The 24,721-nt window shown below is 35.2% G+C and overlaps 1 protein-coding gene across 1 annotated transcript in view; it reads left to right on the top strand.

Moving 5' to 3' along the window:
• LOC125869202 (histone deacetylase 14, chloroplastic-like) overlaps window positions 1–20,892 on the top strand; it is a 270,052-nt gene extending 249,160 nt beyond the window's left edge. The window contains exons 3-6 of the mRNA XM_049549768.1: window positions 15,252–15,308; window positions 15,448–15,699; window positions 20,046–20,227; window positions 20,567–20,892. Coding sequence (XP_049405725.1) covers window positions 15,252–15,308; window positions 15,448–15,699; window positions 20,046–20,227; window positions 20,567–20,867 — 792 coding nt within the window. The 3' untranslated portion in view covers window positions 20,868–20,892. The remainder of the gene's footprint in view (window positions 1–15,251; window positions 15,309–15,447; window positions 15,700–20,045; window positions 20,228–20,566) is intronic.
• The last annotated feature ends 3,829 nt before the right edge of the window (window positions 20,893–24,721 follow it).

Below are 24,721 nucleotides of genomic sequence, written 5' to 3'. Positions count from 1 at the left end.
ATAGGACCCTAGTCAAGTTTAGGTGTGTCTCTAAGATTTTGGTCATATTCTAGGGGGTACTTGTGCTTTATCACATTACAAAACATAAAAAGATAAAATAATGAGTGATATAATAGAGTTTCAATGAGAAGTTATGGCCATGACTGACCATGTTCAGTCACTAAATAAAAGACAATTACTCCCAACGTTCAACTAACGTTTTCCTAGGAAGAGTGGGCAATAGAGGATGATAGGATAGGAGACAATTTTAAAATAAAATAATATTAAAATGCTCAAATATACTAACAATTTTATGAATATTTTTTTTCCTAAAAAAAAAACAAAAGAGGTTGATGCAAATCACATACCAAACAATTGTTCACATCACCAACTGAATTATGTTAATTCAATTATGAGACATTTTTTGTTGTTCAAAACATAAAATCTTGAGAAAAAAAGGCACATGATAAGGTTAGGAGATTAATTAGTCTCCAATCTACACTGATAATAAACTATGAAATATTACCAAAATTACAAAACAAAAGAAATTTAATACACCTAAAAAACATCTATAAATTTGACCACCTTCTAGTAAGTTCACTCATTATTTCCAAAATATTCTTATTTTTTATTTGTCATTCTTCTTTGTTTCCCTTTGCAAGCATTATCCTGATCGTTCTTGAATTCACAAGCCTTATTTCTCACTCTCGTACTCCTCCTCACCAACGACTCACCTTCTTGAGCTTTGTTATGTGCATAATATGCCCTGTTCTCCAATTTTTGTTTGGCCAACATTGGTTTACCTGCTGCTGCTAATCCACACACAATTTCGCGACATAATTAGGGTTTCTCACAATAATGGTGATGAGTTCAGGAGCGACAAAATACTGAAGAGTTTCATTCGGGTAATAAACAATGACGTTGCTGAAAATCAATAAAATATCTTTAAAGAAATTGGCATTTTCCAAGTTCGAAAAACCTATCTTGTTCTAACATGTTTTGAATAATGTAGATATCCATATGCTGCTTAATTTGTTTAGTGTAATATATATCTTCTTGGAAAAAATATAAATATTAGCACTAATAACGAATATACAATCCATGCTTTATGATCCTTATACTGTAAATTTGACCTCACAATAATTAGTGTAACAAGAAAAAAAAAGACTTTTGGTATTAAACATGTCAGATACTCCTTTCTTTCCGATTTTATGTAACACCATTTTACTATCAATCTATTAAAAAAATATGACATATGTCTATATTTGAAAATAATCAAGCTATACATTTTTTATTTTATCACTAGTGAGAAGTTTAATAGTCACACAATTATTACAACGTATCTAAGACCACAAGTTTTAGAATTCTTTGTTCCATGTAGAGTCAAAGTAAACATATCTTTAAAGATAAAAAGATATGAGGTTCAAACTTCATCATGTTTCAATTAAGAAAATACTTTTTTTTATAATAGATTAAAGAAGAAAGAACGTCACATGAAATAGAAGAAAGAAAGCATTATTTTTAATTGTCTAAGTTTTAGTTATAATTAAAGTACAAATATAAATTTAAGAAACCACAACATATATATAGATTAGCAATGTAGTAACCTTTCTGAGAAGTTGAGATTCTAAAAGATAATAATACTTGTGAGATCTCACGACATCAAGAATTTTTATGAAATCTTGATTAATATTCTCCATTTTGTCATTAGGATTTTCTTCATTTAACTTTATTCTTTCTTCAGCTTCTTATTTGAAAAAATTCAGAATCTTTTTCCTACTTAAACATAGCATAATTAAAGATACCAATAATCGTATTACCTTTTTGCTGTCAATTTATAATAAAACAATGTGGATTTATAATTTCACTCTCATATTGCTATTAGTGAAAATTATAAGCAGTTGATGGAAATAAAGGATAAAATATGCATTTGAAGAGAGATTATAAATAATCTTACAAACTCTTGGAGAAATAAAGATCGTAACATACAAAGAATTTCTAGTTGGAGAATCTTAGTAGCTATGTTGGTTGACTAGCTGAGTTTTCAATTTATTGGTGAGGGTTTGACCCTACCTTGTGATCCCCTCCTCCATTTTCTCTTTCTCTAACTCCAATTTTATTTTATTTTATTTTTTAAAATAAAGAAGAATTTCTAGTTTGGAAAGTCACCAAAAATAATATAAAGGTTTTTCTCTTGGGAGAATTAAGCAATTTGACTTATCAAAATTTATTTTTTCCTTTTTAGGTTTTTTTAAGTGTACCAAAAAAATAGATTTACAACATAAATTTGGACAATAAACATAGCCAAAATTAATGAATGATTATTTGGGGCCAATTATCAAAGCTAACAATCAATTAGTGATTTTATAAGAAAAACATGAATTAGCTAGGAAATTTGTTATTAAAAAATTATATAGTTAATGGTATTGTTTAACAATTTTTCCCTAAATATTTTAACAATGGAGTTTTGATATTTAGTGATAGTGTTTTTTTTTTTCTGGTAATAGTAAAATGGAATCAAGTACATTTTATTTGAAAAAAGTAAATTAAAAGAACTAGTGCATATTGTACCAATTAGTGATACTTTATTTGTGCTCCAACACCTAAACTTTAGAAAAGAAAATATATCTTTGGATAATTTTGTATCTCCTAAGAAATTTTGTTTTTATAAAAACCATCATATAAATGTGGATCAAACAAAACATTAGTGAAAACTCATAATTCTTCAAACATCATAAGTAAAGAATAATTAAAAAGGAAAAAAAGAGGGATTTATGAAAAAGATGGAGTATCCCTTAGTTTGACTTGCTCTGACCAATAATCTCAATAAGTCTTTGTAAGTTTATTTGTCATCAACATATGAATGCACTCACATCATCATCTTCTTCTTCAGTAATGTCAGATATAGACAGTTAGAGCGCCTTTTTAAACTTTCATACTCGATCTGACATTCTACATATGAAAATTAAAGAATACATCGATGTTGATCAGGAATGAAGTTTGAGAATTTGACAGCCATCATTTTCCAATTTTCTAATCCATGGTGTCGCACTGAACCTGCCAACACCATATCTTCTTTAACTTTCTCCATTTTTAAAGAAAAGTTTTGTGTGTTTTTTTTAGAGGAACTAACACTTGGTGAATTATGATCCAATTTTTTTCTTCTTAAAATAGGCATACCTCACGTTAATGGCTGGCTATTAGATTTGGTAAAAAGTTTATTTTAGTCAAATATAGGTTGATGAATCAAGACCAGCTAATGCGAATGTGACAAAAAGAAATAAGTGCTTTTTTTCATTGTTATCTTCTCATAAAAATCGTGATATATAAATTGTATTTACTTTTCTTAAAATAACATATTTTTTTTTACGATATTAGTGTTTTAAATTGTTCATTTTTTTCAAGTTGAATTTGAAAATTTTACTCACTTTTTAAAAAAAGAACTTTTCAATTTTATAAAATTTGAAATGAAGCAACGGTTTACAAAACACTATCGATGTCAGCTTCCCGCTCTAAGTCTGTAGAAATCTCTATTGATTTACCTGACTCACCACACTCATAGTAGGACTAGGAACAAACATATACTGACAAGTATCTGAATATATTGAATGGTCATCATAACCTGAAAACCTCTAACAACAATCCTGATAAGTTTTGACCCGAGTTGTAGAAGCCTTGTCCAGAATAATCTCCCTCAAATGCTTGAATAGCTGCATGAACATGTACACTGAACTGAGGATGAAAACCCCTCCTTAAAGATCCCCTACCTCGAGATGAGGTACCACTAAAATAACAAGAAGTGCAAGACCTCTTGTCCATCAAATCCCTAAATTCCTTGTGGCAAATAAGCTCAACCTCCATGGCCACCTCGATTACTCTTTGAAAAGAAGCTCTAGACGAGGTTGTATAATAAGTTACTACATGGATATGATAAGTCAAACTTCTCATGCATTGACAAATTCTTTGTCTTATCTGGCAAAATCACCAAAGCATAGTGAAACAAGGCATGAAATTTTGTCCCAAAATCGATCTGAAATACCATCTTAAGTCAAGTTCTCAAACTAACTCCACTTCTCCTCTTGCAAGTTACAGGGAATGAACCTGTTAGTCTAGTATCGATATCAGACCGCCACCGCTTCTTAGATAGGCCACACATGTGAAAAAAAGTGTAATCCACTCTGTGGGACTCTACCAACACCACATTTTGTAATGTCTCATGACAACTCACAAGAAAGGCATAAATGTTCTCTCCTTGTCCAATGTGAAACTGAAGTAGATCTATTTTCTAGAACATCTCAAACCTCTTATGCTCCTCATTAGGCAACATATCTGGGCATAACTCATACACCAACAGCCGACGAAGGCATAAAATCACATCTAAAAGTTGTTGCGGCTGGATCCTAAAAATTTTGGTTTGGGTGTTGATCACGAATCTATTTTTCTTTCCTGGTCTAAGAATAGTCCAAAGTACTGGGTAACCTATCAGTCTAAGTGATACCCTTAAGCAAGTTAAATACTCAAACCAAAGTGTCACTATTAAAAAAATAGTAAAAAAAGACATAAAAAGCAGATCGCCTAAAAAAGACATCATGAGGTCTTTATTCCATAAAGCATTCTTTAACTTATTTTTTTAAAGCAAGAGACCTCATGATGTCGTTCAAATCAAAAAGAAAATCCGCCAAATAATAATAGCGACTTGAAGGAAATTGGATTGGGTCACTCATGTGGGTCAATTCGGATCCATGTGAGAAGAATAAATATATATATATATATATATATATATAATTAATAAATATAAGGAAAATACAACTATTAGAAAGGGTTTTGTAACGACCCTCAAAATAAAGTAGGATAAAGTAGAGCCTCACATGGGTTTTATGCATTAATAACTTCTCAAAATAATGAAGAACAGTCTTTTAAGTCAATTTTAAGGAGTTTGGAAGTCAAACATCAAGGGACGACCAAGACGTTCGGAAACTAGTCTTTTACGTGCTGGTGTGTTCTAGTATGTTGTTCATGTTTTTATGTGTTGTTTGGAGTCGAAAATCAGTGGACGTGACCCTAGTGTCTTAATAAATGTTTTTAGGATCAAAACGTTCGGATACGATGCCGTGGGGGCCACCCTAAGGGTCCCGGAGGAGGACCCCAACCTTGGCCAAGCAAGCTGCCAAGGCAGCTTGAAATTATGCTTGGATGGAGCATGTCCGCGTCGCGGACTAGCTCCACCAAGGGTCAAATGTTTCGTCCGCATCGCAAACATGTCATAGACTCTACTGTCTCGAATTTAATTTCCAGAAAACTTGTGGGAACACCTCAGTGTCGCGAACTTGTTTCCCGACGAAATCTGCGAAAATAAAACTCAAGTTTGACTTATTTAAAAAGGTTCAACTAAGTAAGGGGTATTTTGGGTACTTTGGGGAATTATTATAAACGGTTATTCTGCCTATTTTAGGGTATTTTAAGTTGGTTAACACCTCAAAACCTAAAATTAGACCCCATTCTTCAAATTGACCCTTCCCTCTCAAAATAGATTCTCTCAAAAACTCCATTGAAGACCTTGATGCAGCTCAAGCTAGAAGATGGATTTTCAACTGATTTCTTCTTCAATTTCATGGGTCTTCAATAATTAAGGTATGGTGACTCTTGATTCTTGAATAACCTCTCATTTAAGGAGTTCTATCAAAGATTTTCAAAAGTGATTCAAAGACCAAAATTCCCAATTTTCAATCTAAACATGGGTTCCTTGTCAAACGATTTTCTAAATCATTCTATTGATGAATTAATGTGGAATTAATGTTTTTAAGACAATTTTCAAAGGAATTCTTGAAGAACCCATGATCCCCAAATTCTCGAAAATTGGCCTATGATGTGGGTCTTTGTGAATATGATATCTATTGATGGAATTATGTTTAGATTAGATTGTATTGATGTTTACTATGATTGTCTATAATTATTCATGTTGAATTGTTGGTATATTGATGAGTTGAGAATTATGGCCTTATGGACAAAGTTGTGGGTTGATTCCTTTGTTTATAGAATTGTACTTAGATTATGTTTATGTTATTGAATTACATTGTTGATTCCTATTGCTACCTATGTCAATTGATTATGAATTGTTGAGGATTGATCCACAGTGATCATGGCTTGGATAATTGGTAAGTTGACCTAACTTCTAGTCTATAGTGTGAGAATTGATGTTGTGAGGTTTGATCCACTTATGGTGGAGGTGTTTACTTCTTGTCTATCTATGCATGTTGAGATCATGGCCTTGAAGGCAATAGATGTGAAGTGAATTGATGATTATGACGCATATGTTTATGAAGTTATGCTATGAAGGTTATGTATGAAATCCTCAATGCTAGCATGATGTTTAAAGTGTGTTGATGATGAGGAGCATAATTTGAATGATAATGTTAGGGATAAGGTGTGGTCTACCTGATTGATTATGTTAGGTACTATTGTGGAATGACCCCTACCTATATGACCCCATATATGAATGTTTGGTCATATACATGTTAGGAGTACCTATTCAATGTTGAATGTGTCCTTGTCTCCTATGATGAAGTGTGGGTGTGTGTTCTAGAATCCCTAAGGGCTTTATATGTGAATTGCTCATGAATTGGGGACATTGTGAATGTGTTGTGATCCCTTTAAGGGAAGAACACTTAATATCAATGTTGTTGCTAATATGTCACTACGAGGACCAATATGCTCACACACACACTCTACATGTATAGCTATGAATATTATGTGTTATGATGTCTATTGAAAGGTTAACTCTTATATGCACCCTTACATCTTATTATGCATGCAAAGTGTATGATTAGCAAGGTATGAATATGTGTTGTATAAAGGTGTTTATGTGAAAGGCTTTCTCACATATGTACACACACACATGAATGAATGAATAAGGTTTATGATAATCTAGTGAAAGTGAGTCTCTTGAAAGGTTTCCTCAATTGTACTTTAAACTAGACTATGTTATGAATATGGTATGACTATGTGAAAGGTCATTCTCACATAATGTAGGTTCTATGATGAAAGGTCATTCTCACATAATGTAGGTTCTATGATGAAAGGTCATTCTCATCTTAGAAACCTTTTAGCTATATGATATGAGGGATTAAGTCCCTAAACCCTACTTTATGAACTAATGTTAAATAAAGGCTTAAAGATGTTTAAAAAGGGAGTTGGAGCTTAGCACCGAGTGAACATGAAAAGTGAGAGTGGGGGCTTCACGTTTAGCAAGTCCGGCTTCCCACAAGAGAACTTTCACGTTTAGCAAGTCCGGCTTCCCAACATAGATGTTGTCTCATGAGATGGAAACCTCCACACTTAGTAAGTCAAGGTTTTCTAGTAGCAATCTCCTTGTTCCATTACTAAGTGCCCCCGTAGGTCTTAGCTTAGTGGATCCACTAGATAACTATTATGTATGTAGGTCCTACTTTGGCAAGTAGTACCCTCTCTTTTCGGTGTGGGAGTAGAACACCGGATTCCATGTAGCTCTCATAGTCTATGTCGGTTATGGCAATGTGTCTCGAAAGTTAAGAAATGAACTAAGATAAGAATATGAACTCTAGTCATGATTTCTTGAAGAGTTACTTAGTGTAGGTAGGACTATGGACCCTACTTATGCATTACATAAGTGGACTCTAAGGGAGGTTTTGATTAGGCTCTTTATGTAATGAAGACTATGGTCTATGTATGTTAATATGAAAGCATGTTAAGGTTGACTTTACTTATGTCAAGACATGAAGTATGTTTATGCATGAGAATTACACTCATGACTTCTTAATAGTTTTGCTTAGTATATGTGGGGGTATGGGACTCCATGGGTACATTGCACAAGTGAGCTTGTGAAGGGGTTGTGAGGGTGGTTTATCTATGATATGAACTAAATGGGTTATGACTAATGATGTAGTAAATGAATGAGTCCTTATATGATATTATGAAGTATGTTGGTCATATGTCAAATGTTAAATGAAGATTTTATGACTTGTTGAATATGATGTGCCTAGTCTATGGTGGCTTCCTAGGAACACTTGATGGGAGTAGTATTATGGGATGCTACTTGCACATTGCACTAGTGTGACTTGGGGGCTGTCTTAGGTGATGGTTCCTATGTGAAGATTATGTCTTATGGTGTGCTTTTGACTCTATGAATATATGTGGTTGGATTGATAAAGGCTATATGTAAGTTCACCCTTGGTAACCTTAAGGTGATACATTGCACCAAGTATTCCCTAAGGGCTGCTTGAGGAAAGGAGTTAAGATAAAGAGGAAGGTAATGTATTGTACGCATTGAATGTGCCTAAAATGTTATAAGTGGCTCTAGGTGCTATTATGAATGGTTTCCGTGTGTATGATGATGTATGGGGCTTATATTGTGCCTATGTACTAAGATCCAATCTAGTACCAAATTTAGCTTGCAAGGTCCTCCAAAAGTAAGAAGTAAATTGTGTACCTCTATCTGATATAATAGAGATCGAAACTCCACGCAATCGAACAATTTCGTGGATATAGAGTTTGGCTAACTTCTCTGCATTATAAGTCACCTTGACTGGAATGACGTGAGTAGACTTAGTTAATCTGTCAACAATTACCGATATAGAATCAAACTTACCCAATGTCTTTGGCAGACCAACCACGAAATCCATTGCAATTCTTTCCCACTTCCATTCAGGAATGGACATTCATGGAAGTGTCCCTCTAGGCCTCTGATGCTCATACTTTACCTGCTGACAATTTAGGCGTTGGGCAACAAAATCAACAATGTCACGCTTCATTCTACTCCACCAATAATGTTGTCTCGGATCACGATACATATTGGTTGCACCAGGATGTATAGAATACCTCGAACTATGAGCCTCTGCAATGATAGTATGAGTCAAATCATCAACACGGGGCACACATACTTGCCCCTTAACTCTCAAGACGCCTTCTTCATCAATCACAGCCTCTTTAGCCTCTCCTCGCAATACCATGTCTTGAATTCGGCTCAGCTTCTCATCATCAAACTGCTTTCCTTTAAGCTTGTCAAGAAAATATCTTGCCTCCACACAAGCCAAGAATCCTCATTTCTCAATTACTTTCAGTCTCATAGTCATTAGCCAGAGTTTAAACGTCTATAGGCAATGGGCATCTAGAAACTTGTAAGTGGGCTAAACTCCCATGCTCCCTGCTTTTCTACTTAGGGCATTAGCCATAATATTAGCTTTTCCTGGCTGATATAGAATAGTAATGTCATATTCTTTCAGTAACTCCATCCACCTCCTTTGCCTCTAATTCAAGTCCTTTTGAGTGAACACATATTGTAAACTACGATGATATGTATACACTTCACACTTGACCCCATATAGATAATGCCTCCACTGCTTCAATGCAAATACAACAACAGCCAACTCCAAATCATGGGTCAGATAGTTACGTTCGTGCACTTTCAATTGCCTTGATGCATAGGCAAATACATTACTCTCCTACATTAGCACTGCACATAAACCGAAATAAGATGCATCACAATAAATAATGAAATTCTTACCTTCCACAGGCAAGGCAAGAATCCGTGCAATAGTTAACAAGGTCTTGAGTTTCAGGAAGCTCTCTTCACACTCATCTGACCATACAAAGGGAACATTCTGCTTGGTCAGTTGGGAAGCAATGGAATAAAATCCCTTAACGAACCGACGGTAGTAGCTAGCTAAACCAACAAAACTCCTTACCTCTGAAACATTAGTAGGCCTTACCCAACTCTTCACTGCTTCAATTTTAGTGGGATCCACCATCACTCCATCCTTAGAAACCACGTGCCCCAAGAAGGACAATGAATTGAGCCAAAGCTCACACTTGGAGAATTTGGTATTAAGCCTTTTCTCCCTTAACAACCCCAATACAATTCTCAAATGCTCTTCATGTTCTTTCCTGCTCTTAGAGTAGATCAGTATTATCATCAATAAATACAATAACGAAAAGATCCAAATATGGCTTAAAAATTCCATTCATCAGGTTTATGAAAGCAGCAGCATCATTCGTAAGCCCAAAAGACATTACTAAGAACTCATAATGTCCATACCTTGTTCGGAAAGCAGTCTTTGGCACATCCATTGGTCGTATTTTTAGTTGATGATAATCGTACCTCAAATCAATTTTTGAGAACACACAAGCACCCTGTAGCTGATCAAACAAGTCATTAATGCGAGGAATGGGGTACTTGTTCTTAATAGTCACCTTATTCAACTGCCTGTAGTCTATGCACATCCGAAAACTACCATCCTTCTTCACAAATAAAATTGGAGCACCTCAATGAGAGGCACTCGATCTAATAAAACCTTTACCTAACAACTCCTGAAGTTGGGCCTTGAACTCTCTCAACTCAGCTGGGGACATTCTATAAGGGGAATGGAAATGGGGCCAGTCCCCGGCTCTAGGTCAATACAAAAATCAATATCCTTATCAATTGGCATACCAGACAGGTCTGCAGGAAAAACATCCACAAATTCACGAACTATCAAAACAGTTTCGATCGAAGGCACTTTGGAAGTATCACCCCTGAGATGTGCTAAGAAAGTTGGACAACCCTTACTCACCAACCTCTTAGCACGAAGAAAAGAGATAATACGAACTGGGGCGAGAATATAGTCACCCTCCCATACCAGCGGATCTATCCCAGGCTTGGCCAAAGTCACAATCTTAACATTACAATCTAAGATAGTAAAATTTGGAGAATGCCAAGTCATACCCAAAATTATATAGAAATCGACCATCTCCAAAATAATCAAATCTACATAAGTTTTGCTCCCCACAAAAGTCACAAGGCAAGACCTATACACCTTATCAACTAACACAAACTCACCAACATGAGTAGAGACATGAATAGACATGTCAAGCTAGTCACAATGCAAATCAAGTCCATTAGCTAATGAGGAAGATACATAAGAAAATGTGGATCCAGGATCAAATAATATAGAAGCCATGCGATCAAAGACCAGAAGAGTACCTGTGATAACAACATTGGATGCCTCTACCTCTGGCCTTTCGGGGAAAGCATAACAATGGGCTTTATCACATGTCTATCCATTGCCTCTAGCGGGCTGCACTACAGTAGTTCCAACCTGCCCGCCACCACCATTACCTTGGCCACCACGTCTTCCTGAATGATGACCTCTACCATGACCACCCCTACCTCTAACTGCTGGAGATCTGTAACTCTGATCATACCGAGCCTTACTCTGCCTCAAATAATATTTCCTGATATGCCCAGCCTCACCACATCAATAGCAAGTCCTAGAGTCAAGATTTTGTCTCTATGTAGATGAAGAAAACTAAAGATAACCCCCAAACTCAGAAAAAGGCTCGCTGGTCGGTGACAGACCCTCATGTGAAACCTGCAATGAAGATTGAAGATGACGGGGTGGACCACCCCCAAAACTCTGCCCTCTGGAGTAAGAACCACTAACCTTACCTCCTTTACGAAACTTCTTAAATGTTGACACCTTGGTGAAGTCATCTTGCTTCACCCCTTCTACCTCTATCACAAAATCAACCACTTCTTGAAAAGATTTTGCAGAAGCAGCTACTTGTAATGCTGGAATCTGCATATCTTACCTCAGTCCCTTCACAAAGCGGTGAATCTGCTCTTGTGGACTGAAGTAAAGTTCAGTGGCATATCTGGATAATGCACGAAATTTGGCCTCATAGGTTGCAACTGACATCTTTCTTGCTCTATGTTCAGGAACTTATCTCTCCTCCTGTCCCTCAAAGTCCGAGTATATAGGTGGTGCCTTTGTTGGTCGACATTCAACATGAGACCTCCACCACATTTTGGCATCCCCTTGAAACTGGTAGGTAACAAACTCAATACCGAATCGCTTCACTATGTCCATTTTATGAAGTAGCTTGTGACAATCCACGCGGAAATCATAAGCATCTTCAGATTCCGTACCCTTGAAGACGAGAGGTTTCAACTTTAAGAACTTAATAAAGAGATCATGCTGGTGACTAGTCATTATAGGCCATGTAGTCAATCAAGGAAACATGCATGTTTCCAAGGACGCATCCATGCGGGGAGCCACAACAGCTGCATGTTGTACTCCTTGTACCTGAGTTGCTAGTGCAGAAAATGCGGGGTGCCTAGCCCTGATCAGATAACCCGATATAAGATAAGTGAGAACCTAGTTGATCATCTCTAGAGTAGGCTGGGGTAGTGCTTCCTTCTCATGAATCTGCTCATCCTCCCCCTCATCACCCTCTCTCGCTACCTCGTCAGCCGATGGAGGGGTCACTGCTCCATCTCTAATTGGACCAGTTGCTTATCATCTGTCTTTAGTGGGCCTTCTCCCGCAACCTCTACCATGGCCTCTCGCCATTGCTCCCCCTCGGGGTGCAGTCCCAATAGTTGGCTCAGGTGCACCCTGTCTTACTGGTGTTGGTGTTGCCATAGTTGTTGCTCTTGTTCTGACCAAACAAAACTTGTCACTTTGTATGGTATCTTGGTTTCCATAAATGCTTCCAGGGCAACTACACATTAAGGTGGTTGTTCTGATTCCTCATATAATTTGCTGTCTTGACTGAAAATATCCCTATACTGTCTCTCAGCCACCATAATCTATCTTGTTCTAGTGAGACTCCTTTTGAAGAAATTGAGAATGTTGAGGAATTCTATGAATCTATCCATATCCTAAGTCATTTAGAGGCCTTCTGTCACTGAGATCCCAGCCTTGGTTACTCCAAACTTCGGTGATTTTAGCTTTTTGTTGTTGATGTAGTATGAGAACATCTGGAAATAGAAACCTGAGGGCACCTCCAACCTTATACAATATTTTACTATCCAAATATAGAGTCCTCTATTTTGTTGGACATCCAACTCCAACCCAATTCTCTATTTACTCTGTAAAAAAGAATCTTCTCCTCTCTCCTCAGTATATTCTATTTTAATCTTATTTTCTTATTTCATAATATAAATCTTTTCTTTCTTTTTCCCAAATAATCACTTTATATAATTTTCATGTGATATAAAATTTTACTATTTCAAAATTTTTATATAATATAAATTTATATTTTATTCTACATTTCTAAATAACATAAATTGCAAGAAAATATTATATAATATACTAATTAATGGACAAATTCAAATAAAAGTGAAATACAATCACATAAACACTCAACTTTCAAAATTATTACTTTACTCCCATAAATGCTCTACTAATGCATTACGAAGTTTAAAGTGAGCATTTTTGTCCTTAATTTTTTTTATGTCTAACTAAAAATTATTCCATCCGGAGATTTTCATCTACCACCATTTATGTAGTTGGAGCCTCTATGGCATCTTGAATTGGTCCATTAAGATCATGTTCATCCTAGTGTTATCAAAGGCGCGCTTAAGCCTTGAAGCGAGGCTCAAAATGTGTTGAGCGCTTTGCCTCGCTTTATGTGTGCTTAAGTGTTGTCATCAAGGTTCTAAGGCAAACATTTCCTTGCCAATGAGCCTCTTATGAAGAAGTGACACTAAATAATTGATATTTCACTTTATCATAATTTTTTTCAATTTCTTTGGTCATATATTTGTCATTCATATTTATAATTATTAGTCTTGGACTAAATATATATATATATATATATTTGTTTTCTTTTCTCCCTTTGCGCCTTTTTTCATTAAAGCCCACGCTTTGTTTGCACTTTGCGCTTTAAGCCCCTACATACCTTAGAGATTTTTTGCGCTTTTCGCCTTTGATAACACTATTCATCCTCGATTATCGTGTTGTACAGTATAATACATGTAGTCATTATATCATGTAATACTTTCTTTCTCCAAAAATGTGACGGTCCCGCCATAATTGCAAAACGTAATTGCAGAACTCCGAATGCACGTTCAAAAAATAATAATAAAATCAAATTATATTATTGACGAAAATTAGAAAAAAATTGAAATATTATTGATTTGGAATGAAAGTAGTATATAATAAATGATATATTTTTAAAATATTAAATTACATTTAAAAAGAATTATGAATATTAGATATTTAGTTAATTGCATTATATATAAAATAATACATTAGTTAGAAAATAATAGAAATAATAATAAAATATTAAAAAAAGTGAAATAGAGAGTGTGAATTTGAAGAACTACTATTCAACACTCTAAAAATGAAGAATAGAGTTTAAAATAAAGAGGGGTTGGAGTGCCCATTCTCTATTTTACTCTCCAAATATAGAGAATGGAGAGTAAAATAGAGGTGGGTCGGAGATGGTCTGAGTAAACCAGGTCCTAATCAGTTGTCTTCCCAAAAGGAAGTTTTTGTGGCCATTCCCAACTTTGAGGCTAGTATTGATACTGAAAATCTGGCATAGATTTCTAATAGTCTTCCATACATTGACCCCATATACAGTGCTGACTGCTTTGGTCTTCCACGCATCATCTTCTCCACACTTCTCTTTAATTACCTTCTTTCAGAGTGATTGTCCTTCTTTTGTATATCTCCATAACCACCTCATTAGCAAACTTTGATTTTGTTTCCTTGCATTCTTTATATCAAGTCCAGAAACTGTATTTCAGCCCGTTTCCATTTTAGGCCTAATTAGGGACTTTTAAGTCATTAATATGTAATAATTAGACCTAGTATAAATACTTGGTTTCCTATAATAACTAGGGTTAGCTTACCTGTGATGATTGATGTATTTTGTGGAGTTGGATGGTTTCCAAACTTTGATTCAAGATTTTTAAGGGTGTTTTCAAGTGGATTGATTCTATTTAAGGATATCCTATAGTTTAGGAGCGCTATTTAAGTGCACTAAGTAGGGTTGTTGATATCTTTCAATTGTTCTTGTTGGTACTTTTAAGTTGTATCTTCTCTAAATCCCTTTCAATTGCTTTCTTAAGTTCTTATTAATCCTACATCATGAATGAGGATTAATCAGAAAACTCAGAACAGAAAAGCTAGTTGCTTCTTGTATGAGTTTACGACATCATCCTAATGAGACACAAGTGGTCATATATGGTGCTTTATGTTGATCAACTAAACATATGGAGATACTGTTTAATTATTCATTATGCATGATGATGGAGGAGTGTAACTATGACAGCTCAGCCCTGTGCATAACCCCACAGACATTAACATTCCATTTAAGTAAATTTCATGCTCTAAGTTTTCTAATATTTAATGAAATAATTACTCTTAATCAGGCAAGTTTTTGAATTTGTATGAGCTAATAAGGTTCCTAAAATTATTGAGTTCCGTGAGAAAGATTAACACCAATTGTTCCTACGGCAATGTGAACAGACGTTCCAAGAGTCGTTATTGGCAGCTGGAGCTGGGATTTCCTTGGTTGATTCAGTGGTAATGTCTCAGTCTAAGCTGTTAGTAATATTTCAGTTTACTGGGAATACTTCGTTTAATGTGGCAATCAGTTCAGGGTGCGTTTTGTTGGTAAACTTCTCTCTCAAAGCTGGAGTAATTGTTTCATCTGATATTTCAGGTTGCAGCATCCAGAATAAGCAAAGATCCTCCTGTCGATTTTGCACTAATTCGATCTCCTGGTCACCATGCTGTTCCAAAGGGGGCCATGGGCTTTTGTGTGTTTGGAAATATTGCTATTGCTGCTCGTTATGCTCAAAGAATGCATGGATTGAAATGTGTTTTTATCATAGACTTTGATGTTCATCATGGAAATGGAAACAATGATGCCTTCTACGAGGACCCAGATATATTTTTCCTTTCAACTCACCAAGTAAGCTACACATTACATTGAACAAATTGCTTGGGAAATCTTGACGTTTTTACTTCTGAATCAACTGCTATTATAAAATGTAGTTTGAATGAATAAAAGAACATTCGGTTTTATCTAAATTGAGCTAGATCTAGTGATCCACAAAAATGATTATTCTTGACACTATGTTCAGTTCAAGGGTGCTTGGGACTTGGTGATTACTCCTCAGACGCTTTCCTTCATTTTATTTTTACAAATGAGCAGAAATAAAACACATCAATTATGATTGTTGTCACGTCCCAAAATACCTCCTAGATGCAACTGAGATCTTCCAAGTGTTCTAAAAGTGCTGAAACTCAACCAAGCCCCTTGGGTACAAACTAAAACCATTCCAACAAGTCTCAAAATTCATTTTCAATTTATTTGAAGTCTCAAAACACATAATGAGATACATATACTAAAATGAAGGTGTCTGGTAGTTACAATTATCTTGTCCAACATCAGCAAGGTTAATTTTTGGTTTGGTGGATTTGTATGGCTCTCCACTTCTTTCGGTGGAAGTGAAGATTGATGCACAAGCCATAGAAAACAAAGAAATTTTCAAGTATCTTGGGTCCATAATCTAAGTAGATGGGGAGATTGATGAGGATGTCGTGCATCGTATTGGAACATGGTGGGTGAAATGAAGGCTCGTATCCAGAGTGTTGGTTAGTCAAGAACGCGAACATTTAAGGGAAAAGGGTCAAAAATACCCCTTAACTTTAGCTTATTAGTTGACTATACCCTTACCGTTAAAACAAAGTTATTTATACCCTTGTTGTTACTAATTTCATTGTTTATACCCCTCAATTGACGGAAATGCCTAAATTGACTCAAATTAACCCGAATTTAAAAAAAAAAGACCCATTCCTCATTTTAAACCCAATTCCCCGACCCTCTAACGCATAACCCGAATATCCCACTAATTTCAACCGCATTATTCAATCGTACAAAAGAGATCTCTTTCACGACAAGAGAAAAGTAATTGATGATGGGTGCTTGAACAAAAAGTCAAAAAAGAATCATGTTCTGTTTTGCGATGATCAATCTAGAGAGTTGAAAGAAAGTTTTGTTGGTGAAATTGAATTCGAAATTAGAGGTTGTGGAGAAAAGGATTGAGGTCTTGAATATGGTGAATAACGGGTATTGGGTTATTGGTGATGTTGCAGGTTCAATTTCAAGTGGAAGAGAAATTCTCCATCAACTTCATTTTTCTGAGCTTTTTATCTTCACTCGAAAATGCAAGATCCGTCAAATCCAAATTCCAATAAGTTGCCAACGAAGACGTCGTTTTCAGCTGCATTCCGTCCATCGCACCACCAACGAGCTCACTTGGAGGCGAATTTCCGGTTATCGGAGGATCTAATCAAGAAAAGTGTAATTCAGTTTCCGAGTTCTGGGGAGTGTTGAAATTAATGGTGATGCTATGGCGGCTGATTTTGTGGGGGAGTTTTGGTACATTGGTGAATCAGCAAACACTTACTAATGATTCTTTCATGGCTCTCAAGCCTAACTATGATTATTCCATTCCATTTTCCACTGGTTCTTTCTAGGATTTTTTAGGAAGAGGAAAGGGTGGAGTAGAGTTTTTTTTTTTTTTTGGGTAATTTAGCTGCTCTATCAAATTTTTTTATTGACCGGGTTGGAACGGGTTATGCGTTAGAGGGTCGGGGAATTGGGTTTAAAATGAGGAATGGGTCTTTCTTTTTAAATTCGGGTTAATCTGAGTCAATTTAGGGATTTACGTTAATTGAGGGGTATAAACGATGAAATTAGTAACGGCGAGGGTATAAATAACTTTGTTTTAACGGCAGAGGTATAGTCAACTAATAAACTAAAGTTGAGGGGTATTTTTGACCCTTTTCCCAACATTTAAATAATAAATGTAACGGAGATGAAGATGCTCAGATGGATGTATGGGCTTATTACAAGAGATATGATTAGAAACACGAGGTTATACAGGGTAAGGTGGCAGTAGCGACTGTGGCGGACAAGATAGGGAAACGAGGTTGAGATGGTTTGAGCATGTGAGGAGGAGGGGTGTATTGGCATGATAGGCAGATCATAGAGTATCTTGTAGGATCTACATTAAATATTCTCAATATGGAATATGTAAGATTTATTCTTGATCCGTTGTTACTTTTGATTTTGTTGGAAGCTTTTGTATTCTTAGTTATTCGCCAATAGTTAGTCCTAAGTATGTAGAGACTAAATACTTAAGGTTCTTGGTCTTGGTTATTTTAGTTTTTTTTTTTTCTTATCATTGTTTTTTATTTTCGCTATTCAAAAATATGACTTCACATCGGTACAATGTTATCAAAAGCAAAGAGCACAAAACAACTCTAAGGTTCGTGGGGATTTAAGCGCAAAGTGCAAATAAAATGTGGGCTCTAATGAAAAAAGGCGCAAAGGGAGAAAAAAATACAAATTATATGTTTAGTCCAAGACAAATAATTTATAAGTATGAATGAAAATGTAAGAATAAAGAAATTTGAAAAATAATTACGATAAAGTGAACTATCAATGACTTAGTATTGTCTCTTGAGAAGAGGTTCATTGGCAAGGAAAAGTATGTCTTAGAACCTTGATGACGACACTGAAGCGAACATTAAGTGAGGCAAAATGTTCAACATGTTTTGAGCCTTGCTATAGGGCTTGAGTGCACTTTCAATAACACTGCATCAGTTTGAGTCCTTCAATGTTCGTTCCACTAGAAAAATGTGGAACAAATTATTTTGTGTGGAAATTTTTGTTTCAACTATTTGTCACTGGAAAAAGAATTATGGGGCCATATAGATGGAAGTGATCCGGATCCTACAAAGTTAGGTCAGTGGATAGTCAAAGATGCTCAAGTGATGACATGGAATTTAGGGTCAATTCCCCTCTTATTGTCCATAATCTTAGGATATATAAAACTGCAAAAGCCATATAAGATTATTTATATAAGGTTTACAATCATGACAATAGCATAAGACACTTTTAGTTAAAGCATGACATTGCTATTTACTCTTAACAAAGTCTTTCTATTCAGGATTATTTTTCTGGAGTTCAAAACTTAGGGCTAAATTTACTAATATTGTTTATGTTGAAATACGTGTTGAATCTCTTTCTATAATACAAGCAAAGCGAGCGAGACCAACTTTTTTTTTTGATGAAATTGCGATTTGATTTTGAGTGTTTGCTCTAACTTGATAAATCGTGATCTGTCTCCCTCCTTGGATATCTGTTTTAGGGAATTACTTCGTGTAGAGCAACGTCTTCTCACACAAAACGTTTTCAAAAAAGAAAATGTTCAGATTGTTGCATTTGCTGCTCAAGGAAGAAGATATGGTAGGGATTTGAGCGTATTCAATGCTATAGTTGCAAGCAATATGTGCTAGTAAAAAAATGTGAGAGGTTGACTATAACAAGAGTTGGGAAAAATAGAGGTATAGGCCGAAGAAGAACTAGGGAGAGGTGATTGGATAGGACATGTGGCAACTTCAGCTTACTGAGGACATGATGCTAGATAAGAAGATGTTGAGAGAGAGGATTAGACTAGAAGGTTAGTAGGTAGTTGAGTGTTGTCACATTGTGTGGGAGAGGCATGGAGCTAGCCCTTCTCCGCTTCTCCATATTATAGTATCATTTAGTAATCGTGTAGTTTCTTATCTTCACTTGCCTTGTATCTTGTTATTAGATAGGGGGAGATGATTAGACATGACATGTGCCAGCTTTAGCTTACCGTAGACATGACCCTAGATAAGAAAATGTGGAGGGCGAGGATTAGGCTAGAAGGTTGGTATGGTAGGTAGCCGAGTGTTGTCATACTTTGTGTGGGAGAGGCATGGGGCAAACCTCCTCTCCGCTTCTCCTTATTAGTAGCATTATTTAGTAATCGCACTGTTTCTTTTCTTCAATGTGTAGTACTATCTGTTGCTTTATTTGCCTTGTATCTTGTTATTTTGCTGTCATATTTTTGTACTACCATGCAATCAGATTATTCTCTTTTCTTTCGAGCCGAGGATTTATTGGAAACAACCTCTCTACCCCACAAAAGGTAGGGGTGAGGTCTGCCTATATCCTACCTTATCCAGACCCCACTTGTGGAATCACACTGGGTATGATATTGTTATCTTCTTTTACCTACTACATTACAAGGAAACAACCTTCACCCCTGCTGATGTGTTCCTCGTTTCACCTCATTCAAACGTTGTGTTTAGAGGAAAACAGGATTTCTTTCATTATATGCCAGCTATGCACCTTGATGTGTAGAATTAATACAGTCTGGAACTTAACAATTGCATGGATTTTATCAGTCATGCTCACTTATCCTTGGATCGATGTACGCTGGAAGTTATCCAGGGACTGGTAAGATAGATCAAATTGGAAGTGGAAATGGTGAAGGATCAACACTAACTCTCCCTTTACCTGGAGGATCAGGTGATACAGCAATGCGAACAGTTTTTGATGAAGTTATTGCACCATGTGCTCAAAGGTTCAAGCCAGATATAATCCTTGTTTCAGCTGGGTAATTTTCTTGTCTGTCAAGATAGTCTCAACATTCGGAATATAAAACGAAACATATGACTTAAACACAGTTCCTTTTACTTTTCTTATTGTTCTGCTACAGTGTGGTTCCTTTTTCTTTTGACGAGAATAATGGATCATGTATTATGCTTGTGTTTTCTGCTAAACTAGCAATGTAATGAGGGCGGGATATTTGGTCTATTCACTACTATCATGCCTCATATATTCCGTTTCTGGTCTTGAAATGTTGTTAGCAGAAGAGGATGTTAAAACATAAAGATAGGACTTTCTGATTTCTTATCTAACGTAATTGAACTAACGTGTCATCTAAAATTTTCAGGTTTGATGCCCATCTGTTGGATCCACTTGCTAGCTTACAGTTCACAACAGGAACATATTACATGCTAGCCTCCAGCATTAAGCAACTTGCAAAAGATTTGTGTGGGGGACGTTGCGTGTTTTTCTTAGAAGGGGGATATAATCTCAGTTCTCTGTCAAATTCAGTTGCAGAATCATTTCGTGCTTTTCTTGGGGATCGGAGCTTGGCTTCAGAGCTAGATGATCCATCCTATTTGCACGAAGAACCATTGAAGAAGGTGAAGCAGATAATTGAAAAAGTGAAGCACATACATTCCTTTTGAAAACTTATATTGACAGTGGTCTAGAGTTATTATACAGCTTTGCATAGGACACCATGACTTTTCTATAATTTGTATACACCTTTGTTTAGTATATACGATATAAATTGTATTAATGTTGTAAATTCGTAACAAAATTTGTTAAAAGTACAAGCTAAAATTAATGAACGCCCATTCTATTTAATTATTTCTTTCTTGGATAACAAATGCTTATATATTGTATGATCCTGCAGAAGAATTGATGTCTATATATATATATATATATATATACATGAAGGAAAAATGCAATTTTTGGTATTTCCTCTTCATTGTAACTGTTCTTTTTCTCTTTTCATTTTTTTTAATTACCTCTTAATTTGGTTTATGAAAATAAAAAAGACATCCATCAAAGGTATTTTAGTAACTTAACTTTTGATTTTTGTTCAGTATTGTGTTATATTATGTTATGATATGATATGATGATTCTGTTCTAGTAGAGTATATCCCGTTCTCAATTTGAGAATAATATGAAATCGAATTTGATGATTCTCTCAATGAACTCTCATACACAATGATTAAGGATGATTTACTCTTTAGATATCAAACTCTTATACACAGTAATCAAGAAAATCTAAAGAATTGACATCCCCTAACCATTAGACTTCTATAGTAGAGAAATCTAGTAAACATTGAAACCCTTCTCATGTTCAAGTACTTATGTCACAGACTTAAAAGTAGAAAATCCTCCCTTTGGTTTGAATCGCTTGCATGAAGAATGAGTGAACAAGTAAAAGTACTTGAAGATGATAGATCGATGTGAGGTCTCCTATTTATTGATTATAACTTCGACCTTTTTTTTTTTTGTTGCAGCTATGAAAAGGAATTATGCGTATCAAATCAGGAGAGCACAATATTATCATCTCCAGAAAAATGGTCCACATTCTCTTTCATGATTAGCCAAAGGGAATATGGAGAAATCTTACCTTAACTACACTTCCATCTTCAATATTGGTGTATCTTACTTTTATAGGCAAGACTATTTAAGTAAGAAAATTGTAATGCAAGTGAAGAGTAGTGAGTCTTTAATGGAGATGAAGTAAATTTTGAAGAATTTATTTATTTGTATGGTCAAAGTGATTTCACAATATCGTTTTAACAATAAATTATTGAAAAGTGCAAAGAAATATAGGTGAGATGCTTCACATACAGACAACATATTGGGATAACTCGAGAAATAAGAACTTTCAATTAATTGAGGACAAAGAATGGGAGCAAAAAGGAAGAATTCCTAGGTTAACAAAATGGAATATATAGGAATGGTAGTTAAGAGTTCTTTAAGTTACAATCTTACTAAAAAGATCAAGAAAGAGAAATATTAACTAACCTTAAAAATAAATTTAAGAAAATATTAATGGATAAAATAGCATTGCAAACTGCTAATAGCGTGCTTCACGACTCTTCTTTTTCATAGCTACCACTTCTACAGGTTCATCATTCGTTAGACCATAATCGGTTAATTCATCACAAAGTTGTTTAGGTAAAATGCCAAACTTCACCATGTTCAGCTCTTTCGAAAAGAGAGATTTAAATCCCTTGAACCAAGTTGTTCACGATTAGTAAAGAAAAAAACATTTCATTGAAACGGGATGGGAAAGTTCTACACACACACTAATCATTAAGTCATCAAGAGCATAGTTTTAGTTTAATAGAAAGAAAATAATTTGATTTTCTTGAAACTACAAAGTTTAAATGGAAAGAGCTCAAAAATACTAGTAGGGGTGTATCAGTTCCACTTCCTTCAGAACAATCCCAAAGATATCAAGAAATAAATCAATCAATATGATATTTTAATGCTGAAATGATTATGGCGATTTATCCAGGTTTGTGGCCAAAATCCTGACGATAAGCATAATTTTTTTGTAAGGCAAATAGTCACAATTTATGACCAACTTTTATTAAAATCACCATAACTTGGTGCTGATGAAGTCTTGGCCAATATCAAATTAAAAGTCGTGGCACCCCACAAGAATTTTTCTCCTGTTTATGACAAAACAATTATTTTTGCACTATTTTTCCTAATTAGATCTAAATTGAAATAACAACATACAAAGATTTTATTTGTGCAAAAGAGTCAAAATGTTAACACACTTGAAAACCATTCATTGTGACAAAATACAATTTAGTTAACTTCGGTAGCTCACTCATCTAAATCAACTACAGTTTCATAGCTTCATTCAAAGCTTACAGGTGTCAAATGAGTGGGTTGAGCTTAATCTGCATGGGTCAAGATGATTGAGTTAATAAATGGTTGAATCGTTAACTCACCCAATGGGTACTTCTTTTGAGATGGATTGGGTTAAGACGATCTAGTCAATAAGGTATCAAATAAGTGTGTTGGGCGAATTTAGTTACGTCAATATGGATGAGTCAATAAATAAATGGTTCTCAATGCATGGATAGTTCAACGTGCTCATCGGTGCCTGATCCTGACCCTGAGATGTGGATCATCCAAGGCACATTAGTATGGAGTACTCCTCAGGTTTCTACCGAGGTTTGAAACCAACATCCTTCTAGAAGAATAGGTGGGGTAATTCGGGTGGCCATTAGCCCACCGAAAGGTTTTTGTTGTTGAGATGATGGATACCCAAATTTGAAGTTTCACCATAACAATATAGGTTTTTTTCTTTTTGAAAATTTTCTATACAAGATTTTGACAACAAATCCATCAAAATTAAAACATGAAACAATGATCGTCTAAAATCTTGGTTTTGTCACTATCAAAATTTTGAAACAACAAAGAATCAAAATAAAATGGAAGTCCTGAAATTGTAACAAACTAAGAACTTACCTGTTTTTGCAACATTTAACCCCATTATTCTTTGAAGTTCCGGCCAGAGGAAGAGGGAACTCACCCCCCAATCTTCGTTGGAAGTTCTTCTTTTCACTCTAAAATGAAAACAATGTTTTGATGGGTGTACAATTTTAGTTGTGCCAAGTCAATGTTTGTGTTACGAAATTTTTCTTCAATTAGGTGCCAAGTTTAAATTGAAGTTAAGGGGAGGGATAATCACTATGGAATTTTCTCTCTTTTTGTTGGGTTTTGATTTTTATTTTTTAAAGAAACAATTTCGCGAGGTGAGTTTATTTCGACCTCTTGTGAAGTCGGTTTGTTTAGATCGGCCCTTTTTTAATAGTGAACAACATATTCTATATAATCTTACAGTTCAATTTAGGAGGTAGGATGTACAAAGATCTTACCCCCTACCTTTGCGGGATAAAGATGTTGTTTCTAATCGATTCACAATTCAAAGATGGGTTTATCCGGACCTCTTTTGAAGTCGGTTTTCTTAGTAGTGAACAACATATCCAATACAATCTCACAAGTGAGTTTGAGGAGGATAAGATGTACACATATTCTACCCCCATCTTTGTGTGATAAAAATGTTGTTTCTAATATAGACCCACGATTCGAAAGAAAAAGTTCAGAACATGGTTGTAAAGAAAAAAACATGACAACAAAAGAGCAATAGAGAAAACAAATTTTGATTTACTCCTAGATATTCTTTGAGTGACCAGATAGTATAGTTTTTGTCAAAAAAATAATATAAAATATTGCAGGATGATATATATTCATATGTGAAAATCAAGTAGGTTTTGTTGGTGAAATTACAAAATTACAATTGAAAATAAAATGAAGAAAATAAATTATCTTCAGGATGAAGTGTGGATATCTTGCTCTCTTTAAGGAGATTCAAGCCCGCGACAAAAAATCTTTTCACCAGCCTAGCAGTAATCCTCTTGACTTGACCCCTCTAGGATACATCACATCCCAACCACAAACTCCAACTTAGCAAACTCTGGACAAGAGTTGAGTCTAA

Source organism: Solanum stenotomum, chromosome 1 (genome assembly GCF_019186545.1).
Source record: "Solanum stenotomum isolate F172 chromosome 1, ASM1918654v1, whole genome shotgun sequence".
Lineage (NCBI taxonomy): Eukaryota > Viridiplantae > Streptophyta > Magnoliopsida > Solanales > Solanaceae > Solanum > Solanum stenotomum.
This window is presented reverse-complemented; position numbering and strand designations above follow the sequence as displayed.